Source organism: Centruroides sculpturatus, unplaced genomic scaffold (genome assembly GCF_000671375.1).
Source record: "Centruroides sculpturatus isolate CEXI.00-Female unplaced genomic scaffold, Cexi_2.0 scaffold979, whole genome shotgun sequence".
NCBI lineage: Eukaryota > Metazoa > Arthropoda > Arachnida > Scorpiones > Buthidae > Centruroides > Centruroides sculpturatus.
Window position 1 is genome coordinate 1 of NW_019385319.1, and position 11,849 is coordinate 11,849.

The following is an 11,849-nucleotide window of genomic DNA, read 5'->3' on the forward strand; positions in this document are numbered from 1 at the left end:
ACAAAAAAATTACAGTTTATCTTTACGTAGGGTATTAATAAATTTCTAAAAAAATAACTTTAAATTAGCTAATGAAAATTCATTGATGCCTTATTTAAATGAACAGCCAAAATAAACGGATTGTTTAAATCACGTGACTTATAATGATATAAAGTCAATCGTCTACGTCATTAAAACGTCATATCTGTTCAGTTCAATTGTTTTCCTTAAGACCGGGAAGGAGTAATTCGGTCGTGTTCGTGGGAAGCTAGTGTTAAGTACATACTACTTGTTTATTAACAAATTTGAGAGAATCATTTACCATTATTCCTGTAACACAATCAAGTGCATTGTCTCACTGATCGTCTACCGCATCTTTCCAATGATGCAACATCCAATAAGCTAATTCGGCATCCTGGATTACTCCTCTCTCTGGTAAGTATTCATATTTCATACTGCCATTTACTGTTGTTCAAATTTTATGGTAGTTGTTTATAAACTATGCACCAACGTTTTTTCTCTTAATTTTATTTACAATATAGACATACATGCTAGACATGTCCAAAACACATCGAACATATGAGAGGAAACACATTTATAAAACGTTATAAACAAAAAAATCATAGGACTACTTTCCGACTCTGCATTGTTTTCGTCGTGGAGCGGCACATTGTACGGCGGACGCGTACGAAGAGCGTCACGTGACATTTCTCGGTGCCAGATTGGTAAAATTTTACCTATGCGCACCGTCACGGCGGTCGCGACTGTTCGCAGGCCGCCGATTGTTTAACGTCACTAGTTATTGATACGGTGTTCAAGAACTACCGTGAATCAGTAACTAGTGACGTCATACAATCGGCGGCTCCTCTCCGGGAGGAGTCCGTCGGGAGCACGAACAATCGCGACCGCCACCATGACGGTGCACGTAGGTAAAATTTTATCAATTTATGTTTATTATTGTTGTTAACTTATTTAATATTACCAGTAACATATTAATAAGTCGTCTTTAATTACGGAATACATACTATAGTGTGTTATATATCACGTGACCGGACGGCACCGAGAAAAGTCACGTGATACTCTTCGTACGCGTCCGCCAATGTGCAATCGTACAAAGTGTCGCTCCACGACGAAAACAAGCTGAAGCTATGGCGGTTAGAACAATGCAGAGTCAAGAAGTAATCCTATGATTTTTTTGTTTATAGCGTTTTATAAATGTGTTTCCTTTCATATATTCGATGTGTTTTGGACATGTCTAGCATGTATGTCTCTATTGTAAATAAAATTAAGAGAAAAAACGTTGGTGTATTGTTTATAAACAACTAGTAATTATTAACCTTCATATAAGATGGTGGCATGACTTCTTTAGTTAAAATTTGGATAATTCTAAATCAGTCTTAATTTTCTGAAAAGCCTGATAATACTCTTATAGTTAATGCATGTTTGACAATTAACAGGATTCATCTTCCAATTGTTCTGATTAATGACAATAAATACATGTGAAAATATGATTCAATTTTTCTTAAATTCATATCAAAAAGCAGGCGTGAAGGACAAGCTTTTTGTGAACAATTCCAATATTTATATTTTACAAAAATTCTAACAAGCTGTTAATAAGTAATGATTCTTCTTTCATATCAATGAAATTATTTTAATCAATTCTTTTATATATAATTATAGATTCATTTATGTTGAGCTTTATTTATTCTTTTTAGGTAAGGCATGGTGCCAAGAAAAGAGAAAAGAATTCATTATTTCGATGGTGTGGACCCACAGTCACTGAGTTGTTGAAGGGTATAACAGGATGCACCCAGACTCCTCTGAATCCAGATACCTGCTGATCTATATTCAGCTTGTTCAATTCTTTGGCAACTTATTAGTGATCACAGGTCCTCACCAGCATAGTAATGAGTTCATTCTTCTTTATTTGTCACCATGCTTTATCTGTAAAAGAATATACATAGATCAACACAATTATGGATCTAGACTTATGCATCACACAGAATATATATACAGTCTGATCCATAAGTCTAGATGTAGATTGTAATCATATACACTACAATCATAATTTAAGCATTCTAATTTTGTACATAATAATGAAATCTAATTCTTGCATGTTGTGATTGATGAGAAGTTTGGATGCTCTAGGCAACTCGTTGCCAACTGCCAGTCTATTTTATTTAATAATATAATTATATAATTTATTACTCATTACTCGGTGCCATGTAAAAGAATAAAGAAAGACCAAAGAAAAATTTTACAAAATCAATATTGTAAATTCAATTGTAAAATAATGTGTGCAATGCTTAAATAATAGCAATTATTTAAGCAATACTTACCTTATTCTACATAAATCTTACATTAAGTTAAATATAAATGTAATAAATGATTTGTAAATTAAAGAAAAATAACTTAAACAGAAAGAAATTGGCATTATTGAGCAGATGAATTAACACAAATAGAAAGGAATTAGTATTAACAAATAGATGATTTAGGTATATCAACTTTATTAAATATGTAGATAATTATCAAAGGCTGGTTACAGTTTGGATAGAAGTGTAATATTTAAGCATTTAACAAGTTCAGGTTAAATAATTTGGGATAGATGAAAGAACTACAACTATTGTGTAAAGCAGTGTTTCTCAGTTTTTTCTACTTGGAGACCAGCAAAATTATGGACAATTTTACACGGACCAGTAATTACATGTAGCTATGAATTATGCTTATGTAAGTAACAAACTACATACAGTAATGCTAGATTAATATTTAAATGACATCCATAAACAACTGTGCCAGCATCAGTACATTTAGATATGTTTTTGCAGATCAGCATTTGAAAAACATTAGCGTAAAGGGGTCATATTAAGAATGGAAATATTAGCATGAATCTACAATGGATTATGCATTTGTTAATTAACTGAATATGCAAAAATATTTCTGATACTGTGATTATTACTTACTAATTACAAGTATTGTAAACTATATTATTATTGTTATGTATCTGTTTACATGAGATCCTCAAAAAATTGCTGACTGAAGACAGGTTTATAAGTCTGAAATGCATTTTAACAAAACAAAATGTTTACTAAGATTGCATAATTAGTTACTATTTGTTTAGATATACCCTCATTACAGATATTAACTTTTATCACTGCTATATGAGTTAATTTTGAAGCACTGTGCTCTTTGGCTGGTTATTTCTTGATCATCCCTTACATGTTACATTATTACATGAAACATGAAATACATAGTACTCGATGCACTAAAACACATAAATCAGTTTCTGTATTGTCTGAAATTTTGTTTATTTGAAAGATATCATTCTCAACAAGTTCAGGTAATTGAGTTTCTATCATAATTAATTTATACTAAAAATAAAGAATATATAAATTTTGAAAATATGCCAGAATAAAATAATTTGTCATTTAACCAGGACTGTTTGGTGTGAGAAAAATCAAGCTAATAAAAGTATTAAAGTGATTAGAAGATACCAGTATAATCCTGTATTTATTTCTTGGGTCTCACATCACCTAGTGGAAGTTGGGTCTCGCATCACTACAAGTTGCTACTTTCGGAACCACAATTAGAAGGGCATGAACCCCAACCCAGACATTTCAACAGACAGGAAGAGCTCTGCTATAAGGTATGTCTCTAGCAAAGAAAATCCTATAAGGAAATGGCTACTCTACTTAACGTTTAATTGTATTCTTGTGATTCTTGAGGAGGAAAGGAGACTTCTTAATTAATATATTCTCCTCATTAGCTTAGAAAATCTCATTTCATTTTATCTTAGTTTTCTTCTTTTTTGAGATAAAAGGTCACACAGTATCTATCTTATTTTAATTTCATTGATACTCAAACAGGAAAACTTTGCAAATGGTTAGTCAATCGTATACCAGAAATGGAATCGTTAACAAAGACATAACTATAATAACACTTTAGCAACTGATAACAAATTCACACATTTTTCTATTAATTTCATTTGCGGTGTTTTTCTAATGATTCATTTTGTTCTAATAAGTTGACATGTAAATAGATAATTAATGATTGATAGAAAATGCATTATTTTAATCTTGTTTAGAGTTGAAATTCAAAATATTGAAATGCTGAAAAAGCCATACTGTGCCAATGCCGACATTCTTTCTACTTTGGATCTTGATATTACCAACATCAAACAAGAACCAGAATGGGAACACGAGAATGATATTACGAGTGCGCTAGAATTTGAATCGGAAGAAGTCAAATTCCAATGTAACGAACTTAATATCGTCAAAGTCGAGCAAGATAGTTTGGTGAGAGAAAAAACTATAAACTTAAAATATATATAGTATATTTTAGTGTGTGTATTATTTTTAAAGATATTACTCTTTATTCTACTTTCAACAGGATCACGTAATTAAAACAGAATTGCAATCTGTTTCCGAAGATGAATATTCTTCAAATAATCAAGTAAATTTTCAGGAAAGTGCCGCTGATGATTTCTCAAATATTGAACGTGAAAGAAATTTACATGTTGTAAGTATCTGTTTACAGAACATATATTTTCAAATGCATATTTAGTTCTATTTATATAACGAGCATACGTATTGATAAATTGATGAGCAAAATATTCACGTAAATGATGAGTTTTGTTTACGTTGTTTCCATAGATTAGAGACTATCCATAAATGATGTCCACATGATGATGGAAAGTCCCTTACTTGATGAAATTTAACTTATTATTATTGGTTTAGTTATTATGTAGGTGCTTAGCTGAAGTTTAGTTTACAGCTTACTTTTATTTAATTTAATGAAAAAATATATAGTATATATGTTCAGAGTTTTAGTATATTATCTTGTGTATGTCTATTTGACAGATATAAGCATTCCTTTAAATGAATATGAAAGTTAAATGGATTGGATTGATAGGATAAATGAGTAATCTGCAGGGGGTGCCTCTCAGAAGGCTTTTTTATGGGGAAATTGGTCTCTATTTAAAAGATAGACACATGAAAAAACCTTTCAAACACTCCAGACAGCTAGCCCAGTGTCTATTAATAAATGTTAGTTTATTAAAGAATTTTCCATTGCTCTGATTACAACAAGAGAAGTTTTATAAGAGTATTTTAGGCTTAATCGGTATATGGCAATCTGCCAAAGGAGAATGTCTTCCAGGAGATCTTTCATGTGAAACTGATTCCTAGTTAGTTGTTACTAACGTGAAGAAAACCTGGAAAACTCCACATGGCCTCTCCGTTGGTCGGACAGGTCACGTGGAGTTTTCCATCGGTAGCATAGGCCGCTAGGACTGATCCTGAAATACAAGTCGACCTCCATAAGGCCAAATTGGTAAAAATGTCTGATCGAGTTCAACACCTTCGCAACCTGGAAGCGATAGAAATATACAAAGCAGGCCTGTCTGGCAACTGCATTAATGCAAAGGATGCCGTTAGTATTTCATATGCATGGAGGTGATGCTATGAAAAAAGTAACGGGAATAACACTAGCTAGTTGATAACGTTTCTATACCAGTATTTGCATCTTATTATTTATGTGTGTGGATGTAAAGATATTTTTATCACTTTATTAACATGTACGGTAAAAAAATGTTTTCCAGGATTTAAATATTTTGGAATTTAAAAATAATTTATAAACATTGTGTTTGAATTTCCGGTTTCGAATTTATACTGGCCATTAGCCTGATGAAGACCAAGTTTATGGTCGAAAATGTTTGTTTTGTTTAAATTTGTTCATACTGGGATATTAAAAAGGTTTTTTGTGTTGATGGGATGGTTCTCGATGTATCCGGGAACCGACCACCTGTGAAAAATTTCCAGGATTGTCCAGATTTGATCTCGGGTCCCACAGAACGATAGGCCGATTTCTTAATCTCCTTGGCTATTCGGTTGTCAGTTTGTCATATGATGATAGCGTTGAAGCAGTACTTTAACCCATAATTTATTTCATATTAAGAAATATTTTTTTAGAATAATTTAAAATATTATACATTATTTTTAAATTGGTTTGTTATTAATTAATTTGGTTTATGTAGTTTGTTTGTTTACTGCTATAATGTTTAATTTAAAACTTTGTATTTATTTTTATTCCTCATTTGAGTATTGTATTCTAAGTTTAATGTGTTTGAAAGTTGTGGGAAGTATTTAATCTTAATAAATAATAGACTCTTGAAAGGTTTTAAGCAGCTTTACTTTTTAATTGATCTTTCATAAACACTTCATAACATTTTATTGAATAATGGCTCCACAGCCCTAGGCATAGAAGGGCACAGCAGCACTGTTACTATGTATTGGACGTGCCTTAAATTGCTAAAGTTGTTTTTATGATTTATTATGCTATATATTGTTAATAATAGTTTTGCCTTCTTTATATAAAAAAACTGTGTAATAGGTAGGCTGTGTTAATATATGAGTACTTTATTAATAGGGGACATGAATTCCCACATATGTGAGGAGTCTTTGAATGTATTTGTTGGACAACCATTAGTCTTCAAATAGGGGAACCCTACTATATTAATGCTACCGAACTATGTATTACTTTGTCTCTATTTAAGGTTTTAATTTACACTAATTCCATTAAGAATTGTTTTTAATAAAATTATTTATTCATTATTTTATTTTTATTGTTATTATGTTGAGTTTGGTGAGTTATACTCAGTTGACACTAGTGGCTGTATACTATGCGGCACCAGAGTTGTCGCATAGCAACCAAAAGAAAACAAAAATTAAATAAGTGTGTCAGTTGTGTGTGTGTGTGTGTGTGTATTCAAGAATTTCCTAACAATATGACATGTATTTAATATAGTTGCTTTTTGTAGTGTAATGTATGTATTTCTATTCAACTGTAATGTTTCCTAGCTTTTGTGTAGTGTGTATGGCATGACACTTTTAGCATCCTGTCCATCCTCCACTGATGCCTTATTTCCTGGGCAACTTCTGTGTACTTGCTGATTTTTTCAGTGCATGTGTTTTGTGCATTTTGAGTGTTTGGAATAGATATGTCTGTTACATACGTGATTTTATTGTGTTTGTCAATGAGTGTGATGTCTGGTCTGTTGTGTAAATTGTTTTATCTGTGATTATGTCTCTGTCATACTAAATTTTGTACATGTCATTTTCCAATACTGTCTATGGGATGTATTTGTAGTATGGTTTGTGGATGTTTGACACAATTTTGTCAACAAAATCCTGGGCCAGGTCATAAGGATGCCTGCCATGGATTGCCTTTCAAGCCCCCGATTGCTTAATGGTGTCTATGCTTTTTATATGTTATGTCCATATGATGTGAGTGTAAATTTATGGTGTGTTATTTGAGTCTGATAGAGTTACTGCTTTATGTAACTGTGATGTTTCTTGTTTTTTTAGTAGAAAAACACTTAGTGTCTGAATTTGTTTGTAATGAAAATTAACTATGTCAATTAGGTCATGTATGCTATCTTTATGTGGAAGGGTTAGTCTTTCAATGGAGGATTTAAGATAATGATGTTTATTCTTAGTAAGTGTAGTTTTTGTTTTCCTTTGAAGTTGCTCGAGATCTGTGTGAGTCCAATGTATAACTCCAAAAGAATATGTGAGTACTNAACTAGAGGTAGACATTAGGTGCCATCTCTTAATGAAAGTAGTAACTATAATTTACCTTTAAATTTAAAATAGCCTGGAAGAAAAGAAAGTATCCAGAACAGGAGTTGAGGTTTATCCAACAGTTACCCAACACATCATCTGGGTAACTGTTGGATGATATCTAAAGTTTAAATGTATCCGGAAGGGAGGAATTGCTCAGAGGTCTGGGTGGCGTAACTGGTCAGTGCACTGCATGGTAAGCAGAGGGTATGGATTCAACTCCTAGGTATACCTATCTCTAGTTGTTCGAATCAAGTAATTTCTAATTAACATCTGTAGCATAATTTCTGCCCAATTAATTTGGCTGATGGTTGGATGATCATTTTAAAATTTTCCAAATTTAAACACTGCAATAACAAAAATGAATAATTTGTTTTTTAAATAATTTCCAAAACACACTTTTGCTCACCAGTAACTAAGTGGATAAAACCACCAAACACTGGTAGTTGGCCATGAGTTTTTGCCTCATCAGTGGGTTGGCCTAGTGGAGTTTTCTGGGTTTTTTTTTCACTTTTATAACACCTAAATAGGTATTACTTTCCTAAAAAGACCTCTTGGGTGGCATTCCTCTTTGGCAGACTGCCTGTGTTGCATTCCCTTAAACAAATAAACTGATAAACCCAAACAAAACAACTTTCAAACTAATGGGTAGAAATGTGTATAAAATACCATTAATGACCATTAATTATATTAGTGACACGTAAAAAATGAATGACCTTTTTGATTGACCCAATATTTAATGTTTAAACTACTTACCTTGTTGCATAGAGCTTTGAACTTTTGTAATTTTAGTGGCTTTTTTCTTCACGTGGGTTTGAGATAGACAATTACAGCCAAATGATTGCCAGATTAGATCAGGCTATGTTACTGATGCTATTAAATGGTAATTTGGCCTAGAGATAATCAGAAATGGCACCTAATCCCTAAATTTAATAAGTAGTAATATAAACTAATCTAATCTGGCAATTGTTTAGCTTTAATATAATTATTGGGTTTAGAGATGTTTACGTTTGAGATAGACAATGTTATTTTGTCTGTTTTCTAATGTAATCAATGCTTTTCATACATTCCTTCCCTTAAAAATTGTTGCATGAACTTTAGCTGTTAGGTTAACAGCCACATTTGAAACATTATTTTTGCATGTGGAGTAGCCATTTACTATGGTGTTTAGTAGTGGCAACACAGATAATATAAAATGAAAATGAAACTTGCATTCTGTCGTTTCAAAACCCCATTGTTCTCTTGCTTTGGCACTTGGCAAAACCTGAAATTTCGAAGCCCTGTTGATTTATCAATATTAATTAAAATATATTATTTCTAGTTGTTGTATTTATTGCTGTTGTAAACAAGGTAAAAACCGTTTGCAGAAAAAGTGCTCTACTTGCCTGCCTCTGCTCATAACGATTAACAATTTAGTATAAAAAGCAATGCAATTACAATAAATAATGTACATAAATATGTACGATTATACATAAAATGTGCCGCTTGCTTGCCAAATCGATTAACTCCATAAAACAAAAAGGGGTGAAAAGTGACAAAGTAATATATGTTCTTTTTTAAAATTCCTTGTAAAACATAAATTCAAATATACATTATAGAATGTATTATTGTAGATGTAGCTTTTGACATGAATCGAGTTTAGAATTAGAAAAAACAGTAATACTAACAAGTGCATTGAACTCTACTGAAAATGATAAAATCATAACATATATAGAAGATGGTGAAGTTAAGTATACAACATGTATATGATAGCATAGTTAAGATATGATCGTTATTATTATTATTATTATTATGATTTTGGTGTTATTGAGGGAGTTAATCGATTTGGCAAGTGAAAAACGTAATAACAACAAATTCAGTCTTGACATTAGTGTACATTTTTTATTAAAGATGTCTTCTTTGTCAGTTGTATTTGAGTTCCATCGTGTCGATTTTTTACTTAAATTTTTATAAGAATCATGTTTAATAGAAGGAATGAAAAAAGTTATCTTTAGTTTTACCTATCTTGATATAATGGGAATAACTTTTTTTTTTTCTGAATACAATTGTAACCAAAATTAAAACAATGGTTCAATATTCCACAAGTATACTTACTTCTGCGCCAGTTGGTCAGTAACTAACTAATTTCTTTTACTTACTTTTTGTGATAAGATAACATTAAATAATTTACCGTTATCTACTCAGCACTGGTCAGCACACACTGCGATTGCAATGCTGTGGTATGCGCTGGTGGATTAACGTTACAGTATGGAGTTAATTAGATTCTTCTGAAATAAATAAAATTTTTTCAATGGCCAATAAAATTTTGTCGTTAAGTGGTATCAATCCTTATTATTATGAAAACTTATTATGAATATAAAAAGTTACGAGTATATCAAGTGCTTTCACACTAAAATTTTATAAAATTTGAAATGTGGAGTTAATCAATTTTGTTTGTAAATGGCTCAAATATGCAATTTACTTGTGTTTCTTGATATAATTGTTACAAAATATGGAATGTTATAATGGCAGTAAACAGAAAGAGAGCTGTGTGGACAGATGGGTATAAGAACAGAATGTAATACAGATGTGTAGGATTATTGCTAGAGTGAGCTACATCATGCCTTTTGAATATAGGACAATAAGTTCCTAAAAGGAGGAGAGAGATCCTCATCCCTGAGAATTGCAAGGTCATTCAGTTTTTTGAAATTGGTAATGATTTGTAACTTAGTACATACATCATGTAGGATGGAATATAGTGAAAGCTGAAATGTATTATAGTTTCACACTTGTCAAAGTCATACAGTATATAAGTTTCTCTGCAATCATCAATCTGCATCAGGATATTAGATCTTTAAAACTGATTTATATTATATATTTACCAGCAACATATTATCACACTAGAAAATAAGATTTATTGATACTTTATGTGTTTATATGCCAGAAAGCAACTTGCAAGTGGTTCTGAGCATATGTAAGAGCATTTGTTTTTCTTGAAGGTGGCAAGAACTTGACCTAAAACATGATTCCATCATTGATTTTGATGGTGTGACGATGAGAAAAAGATTTGACAGATCATATTTTCTGTGATACGATTGTGACTTGTCAAATGCAGATTGCTAATAAGTTGCAAATTTATTCAAATGAGGCATTCCATTTGGTTTTGAGTGATGAGCTGTATCATGTAAACCAGTCTTTAAGCAATATTCATCTGAGATAAACATGTCAATTTTTGACCTCAGTTATAATATTTAACCACCTATTTTTAGACCATATTCATTAGTTGAATCAGTCTTATTGTTGCTAAAAAAAATAATTGTTAATTATGCTTAGTTTGAACATTAAATATATTTTGTTAACTTTATAACATTTTTTTTTACAGACACAAGATACTAATACTGTAAGTGCTAGAGGGATTTGTGAGAACAACAGAGATGATATCAATGGACAAAATGGCAACAATATCAATGTAGTGTTTGTGCCTGTTGTTGTTAACTACGTACCTGTTTTAAAATCTATTCTTCTGAAACCTGCAAATGTTCCCAGTAAAAATCAAGTGGAATTTGAAAACAAAGGTATTGGTTACATTTTGATTTATTCTTAGGCTGCGTTCGGATGGGTTGCTTTGTTGTGCCATCAGGTTATAACTGTTCATCTCTCTCCATTGAAATCCTTGTATTTTGAAGCTCTCACACTGGCATTAGAGGTGCGTGTTGGTGGCAATGGAGGAAATGTAGATCTTCACCAAAAATAGCATGGGACTTTTTACATGACTCACTTTCTAGTGACACTTCTGAGCCATTGGTACATGACTGAGTTGCCCATCTGAAAGTAGGCTTGATCAAAGAGTGTGAATATTGATCTTATTGAATTTTATATTAATACATTATCTTACTCATTTGCGTAATGTAACATACTTTTCTATTGCTATGAGAGATTCTGATGTAGACCGTTGCAAATTTTTCTTCACTTAATATTTGACTTCATATCATTTACTGATGTACTATATACTGATTTCCACGTGTATTATGGCTCCTAATAATGTACAGAATTGAGAAATTTTCTTACAAATTTTGAAGGAATTAGTTATCATCAAATGACATATTCTAGCTAAATCACAAAACTAAAATGTATAATGAAAGTCTGTCCTTCATGCTTACTAACTCTGTACAATTAAACAATCCAAGACCTTAAAGAAGTGAAGGAGTCAACATTTAATTCAAGACATATTCCAGCATCAGATCTTACTTTTTTTTTTTTTTTTTTTTGTGAATG

At 31.6% G+C, this 11,849-nt stretch overlaps 1 protein-coding gene across 8 annotated transcripts in view; it reads left to right on the top strand.

Annotated features, from left to right (window-relative positions):
• The first annotated feature begins 165 nt into the window (after window positions 1–165).
• Window positions 166–11,849, top strand: part of LOC111637587 (zinc finger protein 397-like) — a 25,903-nt gene continuing 14,219 nt past the window's right edge. Inside the window, exons 1-6 of one of the 8 annotated variants that reach the window (XM_023383106.1) lie at window positions 664–908; window positions 1,010–1,157; window positions 3,413–3,622; window positions 4,061–4,271; window positions 4,366–4,494; window positions 10,957–11,149. In XM_023383106.1, coding sequence (XP_023238874.1) covers window positions 3,573–3,622; window positions 4,061–4,271; window positions 4,366–4,494; window positions 10,957–11,149 — 583 coding nt within the window. In that variant the 5' untranslated portion in view covers window positions 664–908; window positions 1,010–1,157; window positions 3,413–3,572. Of the gene's footprint in view, window positions 415–663; window positions 909–1,009; window positions 1,158–1,181; window positions 3,317–3,412; window positions 3,623–4,060; window positions 4,272–4,365; window positions 4,495–10,956; window positions 11,150–11,849 lie in introns of those variants that run through there. The other 7 variants (XM_023383107.1, XM_023383103.1, XM_023383102.1 and 4 more) reach the window with 7 other exon arrangements.